The following is a 19,131-nucleotide window of genomic DNA, read 5'->3' as shown; positions in this document are numbered from 1 at the left end:
CACGCGCCACCATGCCCAGCTAAGTTTTTGTATTTTTAGTAGAGATGGGGTTTCACCATGTTGACCAGGATGGTCTCGATCTCTTGACCTCATGATCCACTCGCCTCGGCCTCCCACAGTGCTGGAATTACAGGCTTGAGCCACCGCGCCCGGCCTGATTTTTTTTTTTTTTTTTTTTTTGAGATGGAGTCTGGTTCTGTCGCCCAGGCTGCAGTGCAGTACTAGTGTGATCTCAGCTCACTGCCACCTCCGCCTCCCGTTCAAGTGATTCTCCTGCCTCAGCCTCTGCCCAGAGTAGCTGGGATTAGAGGCATGCGCCACCACACCTGGCTAATATTGTGTGTGTGTGTGCGCGCGCGCGTGTGTGCGTGTGTGTGTGCGTGTGCATGTGTGTCTGTTTAGTAGAGATGGGGTTTCACCATGTTGGCCAGGTTAGTCTTAAACTCCTGACCTCAGGTGATCCACCCGCCTCAGCCTCCCAAAGTGCTGGGATTACAGGCATGCAACACCTGGCCCAGCCTGTAATTTTCAAAAACAACAAAGATGCTACAGGCAAACTATGGTGGGGGGGACCCAGAGGCAGCGGCACTCACCAAGGTCATCCTCCTATCTCTGTTCAACACCAGACCTGGAGGCAGAAACACAAAGACAACAGCCTTAGTGCTGTCCATCAGGGTCAGGGGACGCTCACGACTTTGCTGGGGGCCCCCAGGCCTTTCTAGCCAGGGCCCATTTCTCCCACCTACTCCCAATGTCCTCAGCTGCCCAGGACTCCCCATACTAGGGTCCAGCTGGAGCAGGGCTCGACCATGGCCACCTGGCCACCGACCTGTCAGCCCACATGGGCCCTCACCGGCCACCCCAAAGGGCTGGTGCAGAATGAGGGCAGGAGCTTAGGGCTAACAGTGGCGTGGACGGTGGCACTCTCCTCTCTGAGAAACCTGACACATTCATTCCTTTAATCACTAGGAAGAAGCAAATAAGCAACAATCGTGTCATCACTTGTTGAGAAGACACTGAATGAAAAAAGAAACACGAGGCGGGGCGCGGTGGCTCATGCCTGTAATCCCAGCACTTTGGGAGGCCGAGGCGGGTGGATCACAAGGTCAGGAGTTCAAGACCAGCCTGGTCAAGATGGTAAAGCCCCATCTCTACTAAAAACACAAAAATTAGCCAGGTGTGGTGTGGGTGCCTGTAATCCCAGCTAGCTACTCGGGAGGCTGAGGTAGGGAATTGCTTGAACTCAGGAGGTGGAGGTTGCAGTGAGCCGAAATTGCACCACTGCACTCCAGCCTGAGTGACGGAGTGAGACTCTGTCTCAAAAAAAATTAAAAAAAAGAAAAAAGCAACGAGCAGAGTTGCGAGGACTGGGTGGTGCCCAGCTTCAGCATTGGGTGCAGATTATCCCGATGGTGGCCAACAACTCAGCCCCGCCTGCAGACTGAACACCCAGCAGTTCCTGGGCAATGTCCCCTCAAGAACAGCCTGTATGGCAGCGTCCAGGAGGGGCAGAGGGTCCCCTCTGACCCTGTGGGTAATCACAAGCTGGAAGCTGCTGGCAGTTGGAAGGGATGGAGACAGGAACTGAGGGGTGGCTGTACGGGACCCATCCGGCAGGACACATGCAGGACTAGAGCCACACGCAGGTGTCCACAAGAGTTAAGAAGCACGGCCACTCCCTCCCCCATACAAATCTTTCTCAAAAACCTTCATGGCCAGGGCTCCCCACCACCCCTTCTTATTTTTCTCCACAGCACTTTCTTTTTTTGAGACAGTCTTGCTCTGTCGCCCAACCTCACCGCAACCTCCATCTCCCAGGTTCAAGCGATTCTCCTGCCTCAGCCTCCCAAGTAGCTGGGATTACAGGTGTGCACCACCACGCCAAACTAATTTTGTATTTTTAGTAGAGACAGGGTTTTGCAATATTGGCCACACTGATCTCAAACTCCTGAGCTCAAATGATCTGCCCACCTTCCAAAGGGATTCCAGGTTTGAGCCATTGCGCCCAGCCTTCATCGCACTTTCTAAGGCACTCGATCCTTTGCTTACTGACTGCTTCTCTCCTCTGCTAGAGTTCAGCTTCCACAAGGACAAAGAGTTTGGTCTGTCTTGTTCACAGCTGTGTCCTCAGGACCAAGAACTGCGCCTGCCACATAGGAGGTGCTCACAAAGTGCTTGCTGAATGAATACACAGCAAATAAATGAATGACTCTGGGTAGGGTCCAGGAGGGGCTGAAGAGCGTTCAAAGGAATAGGTGCTGTGCCATTGTTTTAGCTGTGTGTTGGGTACACAGGTGTTACTGTTATTGTGACTAACATCAGTATTTGATTAAACATACATATATGGGCTGGGCGCCATGATACACACCTGTAATCCTAGCACTCTTGGGAGGCCAAGGCGGGCAGATCACTTGAAGCCAGGAGTTTGAGACCAGCCTGGCCAACATGGTGAAACCCCATCTCTACTAAAAGACCAAGAAAATTAGCCAGGTGTCATGGCAAGCACCTGTAGTCCCAGCCACTAGGGAGGCTGAGGCATGAGAATTGCTTGAACCTGGGAGGCAGAGGTTGCAGTGAGCCGAGATCATGCCACCTCACTCCAGCCTGAGCAACAGAGCAAGACTCTGTCAAAAAAATCAATCAAACAAAAAAACACTTAAAAAACCATGCATAAATGATATACCAACAAGATTTTTGGTGGAGACCCTAAACCACCCAATTCTCAAGTTCACGTGGAAAAATTAAACAAGCAAGAACAGCAGGAAGTCAGGTGCCTGTAATTCCAGCACTTTGGGAGGCCAAGGTGGGAGGATCACTTGAGAATAAGAGTTTGAGACCAGCCTGGGCAACAGAGCAAGACCCCATCTACACACACACACACACACACACACACACACACACACACACACACGCGAAAAATTAGCTGAGCTTGGTGGTGCACGCCTATCATACCAGCTACTAGGAAGACTGAAGTTTAAGCCGGGGAGGGAGAGGCTGCAGTGAGCTGAGATCCTGCCGCTGCAATTCAGCCTGGGTAACAGAGCAAGACCGTCTCAAAAAGCAAAAGAAAAAAAAAGATGAGTAAAAAACTCCATAAAAGAGCCATAAAAGGTGACTGTTCCATCGGATAAGAAAATCCTGTAGGGCCTTAATTTTTTTTTTTGCGTCAGAGTCTCACTCTGTCACCCAGGCTAGAGTGCAATGGTGTGAACTTGACTCACTGCAACCTCTGCCTCCGCCTCCCAGGTCCAAGCAATTCTCCTGCCTCAGCCTCCCGAGTAGCTGGGATTACAGGCACCCGCCACCATGCCCAGCTAATGTTTTGTACTTTTAGTAGAGTTAGGGTTTCACCATATTGACCAGGCTGGTCTTGAACTCCTGACATCAGATGATCCACCCTCCTCAGCCTCCCAAAGTGCTGGGATTACAGACATGAGCCATCAGGCCCAGCTCTCGGGCCTCAATATAAAACATGTAGTACAGTAAAATCATAGAGACAGCAGAGACAGACCCAAGTACAGACGGGCATTCAGTGTCTGAACAAGGCAGCCCCTTATATCAACAGGGTAAAGAAAGACTTGTCTAAAAATGGCATTAGGCAGCTGAGGAGCCATCTGGAAAAAGATATAGTCAGTCAAACCTCACCCTGTACACTAGATACAGATCCAATGTAAATATTTAAATGCAAATACTAGACCCAAAACAATATTAGAATCAAGTATGAGCTTTTAACTATAACTAAATTCCAGAAGCCACACAGAAGACATATTTTTCTTTATTTTCTTTTTTTTTTTTTTGAGACAGAGTTTCCCTCTTGTTGCTCAGGCTGCAGCGCAGTGGCAGGATCTCAGCTCATTGCAACCTCCACCTCCTGCATTCAAGCGATTCTCCTGCCTCAGCTTTCTGAGTAGCTGGGATTACAGGCATCCGCCACCATGCCCAGCTAATTTTTTTGTATTTTTAGTACACCATGTTGGCCAGGCTGATCTTGAACTCCTAACCGCAGGTGACCCACCCACCTCGGCCTCCCAAAGTGCTGGGATTATAGGTGTGAGCCACTGTGCCTGGCCCAAAAGACCTATTTTCAATGGTATTCAAACAAAGAAACTCAGGCCTGCAAGAAAAATAAAAAACAACCTAAGCAAAGTCAAAAGATAAATGACAAGCTGGGGAAGAGTATTTGCAATTCAATCTCTCCAACATGTGAAGAGTTCCCACAAATTGAGCAAGGCCAATAACCCAAGAGGATAGGAAGGTAGGATGCTCAGGAGCAGATACACACGAGGCTGATTCTTCCCATAAAACCACAACGCAAATTAAAACCACACTGAGATACCATTTCTCAACCATCAAAGGGAAAAAATTCCAAATGAGTGAGAGCTGGGGACACAGGCCTCTCAGCAGCTCAGGCGAGGCTGCCAAGTAACAGCCCTGGACACTGCCTGGCAAACACCTTCACAGCCCGAGGACCTGGACCCCTGCTGGGGAGATGACATCTGAGGTGGTTTTCATTCTCCTGCCTGCCCCTCATCTGTAGGTCCGGCACACTTCTGCAAAGCTTGGAACCATGTCTATGCAGTAAGCATTGCTTGTAACAGCAAAGACTGCAAAAAGTGCCTCCCACAGCGAGCTGGTTAAGTTAGCTCAGACACCTACGGGGAACACGCTGTAAAAAAGATGTAGACAGCCAGGTGCAGTGGCTCATGCCTGTAATCCCAGCACTCTGGGAGGCCAGGGTGGGCAGATTACAAGGTCAGGAGATAGAAACCGTCCTGGCTAACAAGGTGAAACCCCATCTCTACTGAAAATAAAAATTAGCTCGGTGTGGTGGCATATGCCTATAATCCCAGCTACTCGGGAGGCTAAAGCAGGAGAATCGCTTGAACCAGGGAGTTGGAGGTTTGCCAATGCACTCCAGCCAGGCGACACAGCAAGACTGTCTCAAAAAAAAAAAAAAAAAAAAAAATGTAGGCTGGATATGGTGGCTCACACCTGTAACCCTAGCACTTTGGGAGGCCAAGGTGGAGGGATCACCTGAGGTCAGGAGTTTGAGACCAGCCTGGCCATCATGATGCAACCCCTTCACTACTAAAAAATACACAGAAAAATGAGCCAGGCGTGGCTAACTCCTGACATCAAGTGCTAGGCAGGTGCCTGTAATCCCAGCTAGTCGGGAGGGTGAGGCAGGAGAATCACCTGAACCTGTGAGGTGGAGGTTGAAGTGAGCCGAGCCCACACCACTGCACTCCAGCCTGGGCAACACAGTGAGACTCCATCTCAGAAAAGAACAACAAAGAAGAAACAGGCCTTATGATGGGGAGTGAGTTTCTGCTGTGTAAAAGTGGGGGAAAGAAGGATATAACTTTGCATTTGTGTTTAAGAAAATTCTGTCCAGATGGATTAAAGCCTTAAACATAAGACCTAACACCATAAAAACGCTAGAAGAAAATCTAGGCAAAACCATTCAGGACATAGGCGTAGGCAACGATTTCATGACCAAAACACCAAAACCATTGGCAACAAAAGCCAAAATAGACAAATAGGACCTAATTAAACTCCACAGCTTCTGCATGGCAAAAGAAACAGTCATTAGAGTGAATAGGCAACCAACGGAATGGGAAAAAATTTTTGCAGTTTACCCATCTGACAAAGGGCTGATATCCAGAATTTACAAAGAACTAAAACAGATTTACAAGAAGAAAAAAAACAAGCCCATTCAAAAGTAGGCAAAAGATATGAACAGACACTTTACAAAAGAAGACATACATGAGGCCAACAAACTTGAAAAAATGCTCATCACTGGTCATTAGAGAAATGCAAATCAAAACTACATTGAGATACCACCTCACGCCAGTTAGAATGGCAATCATTAAAAAATCTGGAGACAGATGCTGGAGAGGATGTGGAGAAACAGGAACACTTTTACACTGTTGGTGGGAGTGTAAATTAGTTCAACCGTTGTGGAAGACACTGTGGCAGTTCCTCAAGGACCTAGAAATAGAAATTCCATTTGACCCAGCAATCCCATTACTGGGTATATAGCCAAAGGATTATAAATCGTTCTACTAAACGGACACATGCACACGAATGTTCACTGCAGCACTGTTTACAATAGCAAAGACCTGGAACGAACCCAAATGCCCATCGATGACAGACTGCACAGGGAAAATGTGGCACATATACAGCATGGAATATTATGCAGCCATCAAAAACGATGAGTTCGTGTCCTTTGTAGGGACATGGATAAACCCGGAAACCATCATTCTCAGCAAACTGACACAAGAACAGAAAATCAAACACCACATGTTCTCACTCATAGGCGGGTGTTGAACAATGAGAACACATGGACACAAGGAGGGGAACATCACACACTGGGGTCTGTTGGAGGGAAATAGGGAAGGGACGGCGGGGGGGTGGGGAGTTGGGGAGAGATAGCATGGGGAGAAACGCCAGACATAGGTAATGGGGAGGAAGGCAGCAAATCACGCTACCATGTGTGTACCTATGCAACAATCTTGCATGTTCTTCACATGTACCTGAAAACCTAAAATGCAATAAAAAAAAAATCACTGTAAAAAAAAAAAAATTCTGGAAGGATGTAAAAATGCTTAAAAGGGGGGTTAATTTGGAGGTGAGGTGTGGAATAAAAGGGAATGGGAGGAAATCCAGTGAGACGTGCACATTTTATCCCACTGTGATTTTTAAATCATGTGACCTGCCCAGAATACCAATATTAAATTTTAAAACAGGCCAGGCACAGCGGCTCCCACCTGTAATCCTAGCACTTTGGGAGGCCAAGGAGGGTGGATCACGAGGTCAGGAGTTAGAGACCAGCCTGGCCAGCATGGTGAAACCCTATCTCTACTAAAAATACAAAAAAAATTAACCAGGCATGGTGGTGTGCACCTATAATCCCAGTTACTCAGGAGGCTGAGGTAGGGAGAATCGCTTGAACCTGGGAAGCAGAGGTTGCAGGGAGACAAGATCGAGCCACTGCACTCCAGCCTGAGTGACAGAATGACACTCTTTCTCAAAAAAAATTAAAAACAAAACCGAAAGGACAGCTAGGCTGGTGACTCTGCCTGGCCCCTCTGCAAACTGTCAACCCCATGCGGACATTCAGGGAGGAGGTGCGGGCCGGGAGGGAGGGAGGGGTTAGGCTTCCCTGCTGGAAAACCACAGTTTGAACATAGATGTGGCTCTTGGAGAAAGAAACTATGGAAACATTACGAAAAACCATTTTTTGTAATTTTATGTTTTCCTCTCTAATTAGGAATTTTACAACTTTTAGATGATACAGTTAGACGGTAAGTGTAGACAGAGGTTCTTAGGCATTTTCGACTCAAAATACTTAGGACCATGTAATTGGAAGAGTTTCTGGTTGAACTCTTAGATCATCTCAGTCTAGGGAAACCAAGCAGAGGCCCCTGCCTTCCTCAGCTCTCACCGCGGTATCCTGTACAAGGATGACGTGGGCAGGACAAGGGGTGACCCTTCAGCCCAGGCCCCCAGCAGGGCTGACTGCCCTCTACCCCTCCTGGAGGGGTTCCCTGGAGCAGGTACCTAGAGGGTCTAGCCTCCTACATACTCAGGCTATCTGGGATAGCCTGTTGCTCCTAGGTTATAAACCTGAACGGCATGTTACTCCACTGAATACCGTAAGCAGCTGTAACATGACTTGTTTTAACCTTTCCTGTGGTGCCGATATAACACAATTTGCATATCTAAACATAGAAAAGGTACAGAAAAAATATAAGATTTTTAAAAGGTATACCTGTATAGGGCGGCTCTATTATAATCTTTTTTTTCAGGCAGAGTTTTGCTCTAGACGCCCAAGCTAGCGCAATGGCGCCTTATTTACGAGACAGGGTCTTACTGTGTAGCCCAGGCTGAAGTACACTGGCATGATCATAACTCACTGAAGCTGTGAATTCTTGGGCTCAAGGGATCCTCCCACGTCAGCCTCCAGTAGCCAGGACTACAGGCATATGCCACTGTACCAATTTTTGTTTTGTTTTGTTTTTTGAGATGGAGTTTTGCCTGTCACCCAGGCTGGAGTGCATGGAACAATCTTGGCTCACTGCAACCTCCACCTCCTGGGTTCAAGTGATTCTCCTGTGTCAGCCTCTCAAGTAGCTGGGACCACAGGCTCACACCACCATGCCCAGCTTATTTTTGTATTTTTAGTAGAGATGGGGTTTCTCCATGTTGGTCAGGCTGGTCTCAAATTCCCGACCTGAGGTGATTCGCCTGCCTCAGCCTCCCAAAGTGCTGGGATTACAGGTGTGAGCCACCGCCCCCGGCCCCACCGACTTTTTTAATGTGAGCACCTGGCTGGCAGGTGGGTCAGGATGGATGATATCACCATCAGCTCTGGATGCGCACAGAGGCAGAAAGGAAGCCCTAGATCCTCTCTGGTCTCAGTTTCTTCATCAACAAACAGACCGAGCCCCAAGGGCCTTCACTGCAACCTTTGGGTGAGATGGGCCAACACCTGGCCCTTCTGTGGGTGACAATGTCTTCGGCTCTGAGCAGACAGGGTCCTTGCTGCTGCCACCCACAGGCCTGAGGAGTGTTAGCACACCCAGCCTGGTGCCCTGGGCTTTCTAAGGAACCACAAGGCAGGCCCAGCGAACTCCGAAAACCTTTCACTCCCTTCCCTCCCGCTGGGTCCTCCCAAGGTCACAGACTCAGATGCCAGCAGAGGTCTGCCAGACTGGGCACAGTGCCCATCGCACAAGCAGTGGAGTCTCTGTGTGGTCAGTTGTTGCCCATGGGGAATACAGAATGTATTGCCAGATCTGCCAGGTTTTTAGAAGAAACTGGAGGCTGGGCACGGTGGCTCACACCCGTAATTCTAGCACTTTGGGAGGCTGAGGTGGATGGACCAGGAGGTCAGGACCATCCTGGCTAACAGGTGAAACCCTGTCGTGGTGGCATGCACCTGTAGTCCCAGCAATTCAGGACGATGAGGCAGGCAAATCGCTTGAACTCAGGAGGCGGAGGTTGCAGTGAGCTGAGATTGCACCACTACGCTCCAGCCTGGGCGACAGAGCGAGACTCTGTCTCAAAAAAAAAAAAGAAAGAGGGGGGGGGGGGGGGGGACTGGAAATCTGTATTTTTACATAAAATCTATTTAAAATAAAAGGTCTTGTGCTTTTCTGCCAAAAAATAAAGAGAGTAAAATAAAAAATAAAATAGGGGCAATTTATTCAAAATTCCCCATGCTACGTTTTTGTTTAAACTGCACAAGTTAAATACTACCTGCAGCCTGAATCCAGCCCAGCTTATGACAAAGAATTGCACATCCCCCTCAGCAAGGGGCTTCAGGAGCCAGATAATTTTGTTTTGAAGACAGGGTCGGCTGGGCACAGTGGTTCATACCTGTAATCCCAGCACTTTGGGAGGCCAAGGCAGGAGGATCACTTGAGTTCAGGAGTTTGAGACCAGCCTGGGCAATATGGCAAAACCCCATCTCTACCAAAAAAATACAAAATTAGCCAGGTGTGGTGGTGCACACCTATGGTCCCAGCTACTCAAGAGGCTGAGGTAGGAGGACTGCCTGAGTACACAAGGCCGAGGCTGCAGTGAGCCATGATCATGCCACTGCATTCTAGCCTGGTGACAGAGTAAGACCTCGTCTCAAAAAAAAATAAAAATAAAATAAAAAAGGAAAAAGGGTCTTGCTAGAGTACAGTGGCACAATCATGGCTCACTGTAGCCTCTTACTCCTGGGCTCAAGTGAGCCTCCCACTTCAGCCTCCCAAGGAGCTGGGACCACAGGTGTGCCACTATAGCATTCATTTTTGAATTTTTTGTACAGATGGGGGGCATCTCCCTATATTGCTGGTCTTGAACTCCTGGCCTCAATCAATCCTCCCACCTGGCCTCCCAAAGTGCTGGGATTACAGGTGTGGGTGAATATGCTTGGCCAGGGGCCAGATGCTGGCAAAGACTGTCCCTCTGTCCTTAGGAAACTCCAGGCAGAGCGGGACTGTCCCTCCTTCATGTAGAACACCTGGAGACTGTTTCCAGAAAGCCAGTACTGTGGGGCTTGAACTCAGATGAGAAGATAAGGACCTCATCTCCTCTGCTCTCTCCCCATCCTGCACCACCAGCTCACACCTCCAGGCCTGTCCTGGAAGCTCCTTTCTCCTCCTGGAGTCTGTGTGAGCAGCTCCCGCACCTGCACTGCTTTGCTGGAAAGTCACCTTCTCATGAGGCCCACCCAGACCCTCCTATTCAAATAGAGGACCTGGAACTGCAGACTCTTGGGCATGCCTGCTGCCCCCACACTCTGCATCCTCCGCGAGCCCTCCCCTCCTCATGCACTCTGCAACCCACCAGGAGAACCTCACAGACAAGCCAACGGGCACCTGAGGCTCCCACTGGCCAGGGAGGCAGGAACAGATTCTCCCTCACAGCCCTCAAAAGGAACCAGCCCTGACGAGGCCTTGACCTTGGACCCTGGCCTCCAAACTGTGAGGTAATGCAGCTTGGTTTGTTTTTTGAGACAGTCTTGCTCAGTCTCTCTGCAGTCCAGGCTGGAGTGTAGTGGTGCAATCTCGGCTCACTGCAACCTCTGCCTCCTGGATTTAAGCGATTCTCCTGCCTCAGCCTCCCGAGTAGCTGGGACTACAGGCGCCCGCTACCATGCCCAGCTAATTTTTGTATTTTTAATAGAGACAGGGTTTCACCACATTGGCCAGGATGGTCTCAAACTCCTGACCTTGTGATCCGCACGCCTTAGCCTCCCAAAGTACTGGGATTACAGGCGTGAGCCACCGTGTGCGGCCACATCTTGGTTGTTTAAGCTCTGGATTCTGGATGATGGGGGCAGGGGAGGGAGGTTGTCCCAGTCCTTGGCCTGGCTCCAGAACAGTAGGCTCTCAAGTGCTCTGGAACTGGAGGGGAAGGATTTGGGAAGAACCTACATTGTCCTTGAGGCACTAGGTAGGGGTCTGGGTACTGCCTTTTTTCTGGCGACAAAGTCTCACTCTGTTGTCCAGGCTGCAGTGCAGTGGTGTGATCTCAGCTAACTGCAACCTCCACCTCCAGGGTTCAAGGGATTCTCCTGCCTCAGCCTATGAGTAGCTGGGATTACAGGCACCTGCCATGACACCTGACTAATTTTTATATTTTCAGTAGACATGGGGGTTTCACTATGTTGGCCAGGCTGGTCTCCAACTCCTGACCTCACATGATCCACCTGCCTCAGCCTCCCAAAGTGCTAGGATTACAGGCAGGAGCCACTGAGCCCAGACCAGTACTGTCTCTTTATGTTAACACTGGGTCCCAAAAGGCCAGAACTGCTGCAGAGGGGTGGTCCGCACACAACGTTCCAGGCACCTGCCCACTTCCGCAGACCCAGGGATCACCCTGTTCTCAGCCCTCCCTCTCACCTGCTCCCTTGCCCACCCACACAGGGGTGCCTGGTCAGCATCCTGCATTCACCGTTTCCTGTGACCTGGTCCTAATCGGATTCCCCAGGCTCATTCCAGATTAGCCCACTTCGGCGCCATCTGTGTGGGGCACGTCTAAGCCACCTGGGCCAGGGGTCCTTGACTCCCCTTCTTCCATGATGGGTTTGCAGGGAGGCAACATAAGGGTTCACGGATGATCACAAAGACTCAACAGGTACCAAACTGGCAGCCCAAGGCCAAAACAGCCTACAGGTGCAGCTCCTTAGACCCTCAGTGGGTGCTGTTCACTTCTGGATTCATGACACCTAAAAACATACAACTCAGCACATCAACTGCAGAGCTAAACAAGTGGAAATTCTAACCACAAGAGACTTAATTCCCACCTGATGAGCACTGGCCCAGCGGTCTGCTAGGGTGGGCTGGCTCCAGCTCCAAAGTCCGTACACATCCCACAGCCTCCATCCAAGCCGGCAGGGTGACATCCACAACATGCCCCCACGCCATCCCCAGGTGCTGGGCTTCTGACCCCTGCCTCACTTGGCACTTTAAAAAGGGAAGGCACATGCCCACCTCGCCTGACCCGATAAGCAGAAATCCCAAGACCTTGTTTGTAACCTGAGCAAACCAGGGGAGTCTAAAAGAGGGAGGGCGGGCTGTCCCAGATCACCCAGCTGGCAGTGTCAGGAAGCCAGGCTGTTTCGCCCAACTTAGCACATTTTCCATCTGACGGCACGATCTCCCGCCAGCTGTTCCCTCACCCTGGAAGAGCTGCTGCCTAGACTACCCCTCTGGAGCAGGCCCCGCCATGGGTCTCTTCCACGGCCCTGTGCATTTCCTTCATTACATCTAGAGAATGTCTTACCGCTCATGTACCTGTTCACCTGTTTATCTCTTCCTAGGACTGAGGCCCCTGCCCAGACTCCTCTTTGCCCAACTCCAGGGGGCGCCATTTCCCTCACTGTGAGCAGCAGCCCCAGGAGTGGTGACGCTCACTGGAGGCCCCACTCAGAGAGGAACACTCTGCTCCTGCTCACTGCAGCCTCACTGAGCCGGGCACATATCGGACCCTCAGAAAAGATTTCCTGGGCCAGGCACAGTGGCTTACACCTGTAGTCCCAGGTACTCAGGAGGCTGGGGTGGAAGAATCTCTTGAGCCTGGAAGGTGAAGGCTGCAGTGAGTCATAATGGTGCCACTGCACTCCAGCCTAGGTGACAGTGAGACCCTTGTTTCAAAAAAAAAAAAAAAAAAGGAAAGGAAAGAAAAAAGGAAGAAATTGCCTAGGTAAAAAGCAAAGTACAGAAATTGCTTGTGCCAAAAGCTGCTCTGCAGTCGACATACCAGCTCCACCTCTCCACTGTGATAAGCCTCTCCCAAGTCACTTGACCCCTGGAATATCCTCACAGCCTGCCCCTGGTGCTGGGCACCCATTCCAGGTCCAGCAGAGCATGGCCGCAACATTCAGCAACATTGGGTCCAAGACACCTGACCAAACTCGTGCAGAGCGTGGCTTTCGGGGATGCTCAGCAGCTGTATGATCTCGCCTGGTTGCCTGACAATGCCAAGCCTCAGTTTCTCCTGATGTAAATGGGACGAGGCGAAGGCAAGAGGGGGATTCAGCAAGATGCTGTTTGCAAAATGCTTAGTATCCTGCCTGGTCTACGGCAAGTCCTTGACATCCTCAGTAAGAATAGCAACAAATATACAATGGCCTTGGACAGCGAGTCCCTTACCTGTGGGCACCTTCGTGGTTCCTCTTTGCAGGAGGAGCTCCCCACACTTCTCACTCACGTGGCTATGGTTCTCCAGGAACCTGGGGGAGACAGAAGGATGCTGGGTGCCTGAGGCTGATAAAAAGGAGGTCATATTAAAAAGGAGAGGAGGGCCAGGTTCCACGGCTCACACCTGTAATCCCGGCACTGTGGGAGGCCGAGGTGGACAGATCACCTGAGGTCAGGAGTTTGAGACCAGCCTGGCCAAGATGGTGAAACCCCATCTCTATTAAAAATATAAAAATTAGCCGGGTATGGTGGTGTGTGCCTGTAATCTCAGCTACTTGGGTGGCTGAGGCATGAGAATCACTTGAACCCAGGAGGCAGAGGTTACAGTGAGCTGAGATCGTGCCACTGCACTCCAGCCTGGGGAATAGAGACTTGGTCTCCAAAAAAAAAAGAAAAAAGGAGAGAAGAGCAGCAAAAGGGAGGTCACCCACAAACAATACACATGTCCTGTGTTTGTTTTTATTTATTTTTTATTTATTTATTTAATTTTTTTTGAGACGGAGTTTCACTCTTGTTACCCAGGCTGGAGTGCAGTGGCGCGATCTCGGCTCACCGCAGCCTCTGCCTCCTGGGTTCAAACAATTCTCTTGCCTCAGCCTCCTGAGTAGCTATGACTACAGGCACGCGCCACCATGCCCAGCTTGTTTTTATTTTTTGAGATGGAGTTTGGCTCTTGTTGCCCAGGCTGGAGTGCAGTGGCGTGATCACGGCTCTCTGCAGCCTTGACCTCCTGGTGCTAAGCAGTCCTCCCACCCAAGGCTCCAAAGTAGCTGAGACCGCCACCATAACCAGCTAATTTTGTTTTGTTCCGTTTTTGTTTAAGATACAGGGTCTCACTATGTTGCTCAGGCTGGCTTCCAACTCCTGGGCTCAAGCTGTCTTCCTGTCTCAGCTTCCCAATGTGCTGGGATTACAGGTGTGAGCCACCACTACGCCTGACCTGTGTCCCGTGTTTCAATGGCACGTTTGCAGGGGGTGTGTGTGTGTGTGTGTGTGTGTGTGTGTGTGTGTGTGTAAGGCAGTGGGGTGCTTCTACTCCTTTAAGCAACAAGTATTTATGGAGCTCTGACCCACCAGGGCCACCGCCAGACGCGGGAGGTACAACATGGTCAAGTCAGCCACAGCAGGGATTGCGGGGCTCACAGTCCTCAGGATAACAGGGCAGTCAGCGGGCTCTTATTGGACAGTGTGGTTACCTGTAGGGCAGGGAGGGGCCGCTCGCCTGGGGGTGTCAGAGCAGGCTTCCCAGCTGAGGCCCCAAGGATTGGGATAGCCAGTAAGCAAGGGCAGGGGAGAATTCCAAGTAAGGGAGTCCCAGGGTGGAGTCCCAGAGGGGAGAGAAGGTGTGGAAGCAGCATGTGCTTGTGGGAGGGGTGGGTGGCAAGAAGCATGGGGAGGGGTTGCAACAGGGGCAGAGGGAAAGGCAGATCGTGTTCGTGAAGACCGTGGGACACCTGGTGCTCAGTGTGACCCCAGGGAGAAACAGGCTTATTGGGCAAGAGGGAGAAAGAAGCTTCCCCGCGTCTTATGGGGTGTTCTCCCTGGACCCCGCGGCTGTGCCCTCGCTCCCTGCTCACACTGGACACTCACCTCTGCAGCATCTCCTCCGGGCTGACCACGTGCAAGGGCTTCTGGGAGGCCTCTACCTGCAGCATGTGCTCTATGGCTCTCCGCTTGTAGGTCAGCAAATTCTCCACTTCCTAAGGAGGCCAGTTGGCTGGGTGAGCAGGGCTCTGGGCTGCAGACAAGGCCCCGCCCCTCCTACCCTACCCTGTCCTCCCAGCTGAGCCCCTCTCGGCAAAGGGGGACACAGACCCAGCCCCGGCTAGTCAGCCCCAAGATTCTGAACAAGTCTTCCTCTTCATCTCTCACAGCCAGCCTGGCCCTGCCTGCGGCCAGGGACAGTTTAGAATCAGGTGGGATGACAGAGAGGAAGGGGAATCTCTGTCAACTGCCAAGTGCTTTGCAAAGGCACAAAATTAGGGTCCGGAGGCCATGGACCATCTGGGATTGGTGATTTCATCTGCTTCAACGAATGCCATCATTCTCAATGGGAGAAAAGGAATGGGAGGAGTACAGTTCTGGAGCTGCCAAGCTCCCCTACCACGTGTGGCTCACTGTGAGGACAGCCAAGGGCCTGCTGCCCGGGGGTGCCGGGGTCGGGGGACAGCTCCCATCCACCCACCCCTGAGAATGGAGGGCAAAAGGACCAAATGCCCCCCTTGACTCACCCAGGAGGAAGCCCCCAGGGGCATTGCGCTTGTTAATTCAGTGGGTGAAACACACAAAGAAGGGAGTGTCCGCTGCCTGCCATCTGTGAATTGGATCCTTACCATGGCCCCTGAGCTAGCTGAGCTCATGGAAGGAACACTGCCTGAGCCCTTACTAGGTGCCAGGACTGGGGATGTGGTGACAAAGAGAGAGACGTCATTCTTGCTCTTATGGGATCTGTGGTCATTCTATGGACAAGAAAACTGAAACTGATGAGAGTTGTGTCACAACCAAGAGACTGAGCCCTTGGCAAGAAAATGACAGGATGTCAGAGTTGGCCAGGTCATTGAGTCCAACCGCATTTGACAGGTGAGGGAACTAAGGCCCAGAGAGGCAAAGTAACTTGCCAAGGGTCACCCAGCAGGTAAACAACCAAGCCAGGACTCGGGTACAGGGACAGTACTGATGACTGGTAGTGGTGGCCAGAGGGGTCAGTACTTGTCCCATCAGTCCACACTTAGGGCTGTCATGTGTGGCTGTGCAACATGTACGCAGTGCAAAAGCATTTGACTGGGTGTGACTGCAGTGGTGTGCCCTAGAGTGTCCTGCACCCACGGCTCCTGCCCTCTTCCACCACCTGCCACTGCACGACCAGCCTGGCATTCTGCAGATCCCAGGCCACACACACAGTTTCCAAGGGGTCCCCCACACCCGTTCTCCTGACCACTCCTAGGGGTATAAGCAGCACAAGGCTGTCCTCTGTTGGGGGGCAGGTCCCCGACTCCCTTTCCCCCCTCTGCCATCTCCTCCTGCTTCCCTAATGTCCACCAAAGGAGACAGGGCTGAGAGGACTGGCCGGGGCCCAGGTCTTCCCCACTGACCGCATGCATGAAAGCCCAGCTTCTCACATGAAAGTCCAAGGCAAATGGTGACACGTCCAGCAAGATGAGTTTATCTACCATCTCAGGGAAGGTACAGGAAAACTGAGAGGATGCCAAAAGGGGAGAATAAGTGGGGGAAAGAAGGAAAGGGCACTCCCTGCTTTCCCTGAGGACCCTGGTGTTTCCTGAAACATCTTTTAGGCTGGGGGAGGGTGCTGACCAAGAGATCAGAAGGAGAATCTTCTATCCCATGGTGTGCCTTCCCCCACCCCCCAGGTCTGCACCCAGCACTGAGCTCCAGACCCTGGCTGGACTCCAGGATGCTCTGGGACAGGGCATCGGGGGTGGAAGCATTAACTCCACCAGGAGTCCCCATCGTTTACACCATCTTCCTAGTATAACTATCATACTGTGACCAGAGGAGGCACTTCCTCGGAGACACTTCCCAGGTAACTTCCCCTTTCTTCTCTGCACTCCCCACCCCACCCAAGGGACCTCCAGTTGACCAAAGCCATCTACTCACCATCCCAGCCACGGCGCCACCTGGGGGACAACAGAGCAGTGGGTGACATTCCCTCCCTCCCTTCCCAGCTGCAAACCCTAAAGCTTCTTCCCAATTCCCTCCCTCTCCCGCCAGCTGCAAACCCTAAAGCTTCTTCCCAATTCCCTCCCTCCCCAGCTGCAAACCCTAAAGCTTCTTCCCAATTCTCTCCCTCCCTCCCCAGCTGCAAACCCTAAAGCTTCTTCCCAATTCCCTCCCTCCCTCCCCAGCTGCAAACCCTAAAGCTTCTTCCCAAGTCCCTCCCTCCCCAGCTGCAAACCCTAAAACTTCTTCCCAAGTCCCTCCCTCCCTCCCCAGCTGCAAACCCTAAAGCTTCCCACCAGCGGCAGGGATAGGGAGCTCCATATGGGTGGCTGGAGGCTCAATATCTGAGCCCTGATGGCCTCTTCATCTTATTTCCCTCATCCCTTGCAGGTGTTGCCTGAGGTCAGAGGGCACACAATCTTTGCCGCTCTCAGAAGTTCAGGGGAAAGGGGCGGGGCAGCAGCTCCCATCCTTCTCTCCCAGCCCCACCTCGGGCCCAGTCAGCTCCTGGCCAGTGCACTTACCGAAGCTGTGGCCCATGATGGAGAATCGATTCCATTTCAAGGCTGGAAATGCAAGGAGCCAGGTCTGACTGGGCACAGGCTCAGACCGCCCTCTCGCTGCCAGTCCCTGGGCTGGAGAAATCTCTTCCCAGCCTCTGGGGTGTCCACCCAGGAGACTAGCTTGGGGGACCCATCAGATGAAGCAAGCTCTTCTCCAACTTTCCCAAGGTATCCCATGAATTGCTGGCAAACCTGAGGCCAGAGCCCAGGCACCCACTCCCAGGCCAGCGCTGCTTCTTACCCCCACACCAACGAGAAGAGGGTGTATCCCAGAGCACCCTCGGAAAAAGACACTCTGTTTCTTACCTGCCACAACCCTTCGGATCTCATTCACAAAGTTCTGGAAGTAATATGGGACACCTGGGCTGTAATGGGATGAGAGCCCATGACCCCCAAAATCCATGGCAACGTAATGCAAGTCTGAAATAGAGAGAAGCGGGTTGGACGATAGGAACAGGTGTCTACCTCAGCTGTCTCACGGTCTTCCTCATTCCCCTGCAGACCTCCCCCCTCGCCCTCTTGGCTCCCAGCCTCACCTTGCGGGAGAAGAGGGATGAGTGTGTCGAAGGAGTTGGCATTGTCCAACCAGCCGTGCAGGCAGAGAACTGGGGAGCCCTTCAGGGTGCCCCAGGCTTTGGCTGCGATGTGGCCCCAGGGCACAGCCAGCTTCAGCTCTGAGATCAGACCTGAAAGACAGAGCCGGACTTTCATTCCTTCAATCGTTTATCCATGAAGCTGGTGCTCCCTGAGCTCCTTATTTCTGTCTGATGGGCTTGAGTCAGGGGCTCATGCCCAGAGGGACTCAGGCCCTTAGCTGCCCCCAGAGGGTATTAGGGAGAGAGTGCCAGACATGGGTGAGGGGACTCCCAGAGGAGGGAAAGATAAGCTGGGCTGGAAGAACCTGGGATAGCCCTCACAGCATGCACCCCATTTAAGCTGAGGCAGAACCTTCTAGAATGTGCTGGTAGCGGGGGTAGGGGGTGTGTTGGCCAGGCCTGGGCCCTACCACTTGCTGACTAGGTGACCCTGGGCAAGTTACTAAAACGTCTTGAGCCTGTTTCCTTTCCCGTAAAACCGGAGTAAAAAAGGCTTAGTTTCCTAAGCCTTTCCTAGGGTCCGGACAGGTGCCGAACCCTCACACATACAGCGGGTGGGACCACTGTCACCCTCACTCCCCAGAGCAGGAAACTGGGGCACTGGGAGCAGCACTACATGCCCAAGGTCACACTGGGGGACAGAGATGGAGCGAAAATTTACGGCAGGCAGCTGGACTCCAGGACCCACCGCCGCCCCTGCAGGGCTGGACGCCTCCGCGCCCCCGACACCCACGCGCATGCTCGGCTAATTCGGGCTCCCGGAACCCTGCCAGGCCAAGTGCGGCCGTGTCTCGGGGCCCCCGCTTCCTGGCCGGTCGCGCTCTCACGCCCTGTGACTGCCCAGGAAGGAGCTGCCGCACCCGCGACACGGTCGGCGAAACCCCCCCTCCAGCCCGTCCTCCTCCACTGTCCCAAACGGATGGGAAGGCTCGCGCGAGGCCTCCCCGTCCCACTCAAGTCTAAGGGGCCCTGGGAGAGCGTTTTCACCCATTGCTCTGGTCCGGCGAATGCGCGGCCTTCACGCCCGCCTATATAGGTCGCGGGAGCCGGGGGGCGCTCACAGTTCCGGGCCCCGCCCCTAAGCCATCCGCC

The 19,131-nt window shown here is 52.2% G+C and overlaps 1 protein-coding gene across 4 annotated transcripts in view; it reads right to left on the bottom strand.

Annotated features, from left to right (window-relative positions):
* Window positions 1–19,131, bottom strand: part of SERHL2 (serine hydrolase like 2) — a 27,364-nt gene extending 8,233 nt beyond the window's left edge. Inside the window, exons 1-9 of one of the 4 annotated variants that reach the window (XM_032270182.1) lie at window positions 19,027–19,131; window positions 17,980–18,129; window positions 17,750–17,863; window positions 17,405–17,446; window positions 16,818–16,837; window positions 16,295–16,396; window positions 14,793–14,902; window positions 13,155–13,234; window positions 594–628 (exon numbers count right to left, since the gene is read on the bottom strand). In XM_032270182.1, the coding sequence (XP_032126073.1) occupies window positions 594–628; window positions 13,155–13,234; window positions 14,793–14,902; window positions 16,295–16,396; window positions 16,818–16,837; window positions 17,405–17,446; window positions 17,750–17,863; window positions 17,980–18,129; window positions 19,027–19,030 (657 nt within the window). In that variant the 5' untranslated portion in view covers window positions 19,031–19,131. Of the gene's footprint in view, window positions 1–593; window positions 629–13,154; window positions 13,235–14,792; window positions 14,903–15,433; window positions 16,397–16,817; window positions 16,838–17,404; window positions 17,447–17,749; window positions 17,864–17,979; window positions 18,720–19,026 lie in introns of those variants that run through there. The other 3 variants (XM_032270181.1, XM_032270183.1, XR_004265802.1) reach the window with 3 other exon arrangements.

Source organism: Sapajus apella, unplaced genomic scaffold (genome assembly GCF_009761245.1).
Source record: "Sapajus apella isolate SASKATOON/1434 unplaced genomic scaffold, GSC_monkey_1.0 scaffold205, whole genome shotgun sequence".
Classification (NCBI taxonomy): Eukaryota; Metazoa; Chordata; class Mammalia; order Primates; family Cebidae; genus Sapajus; species Sapajus apella.
Note: the sequence above shows the minus strand (reverse complement) of the source record. Positions and strands in the feature narration are given on the sequence as shown.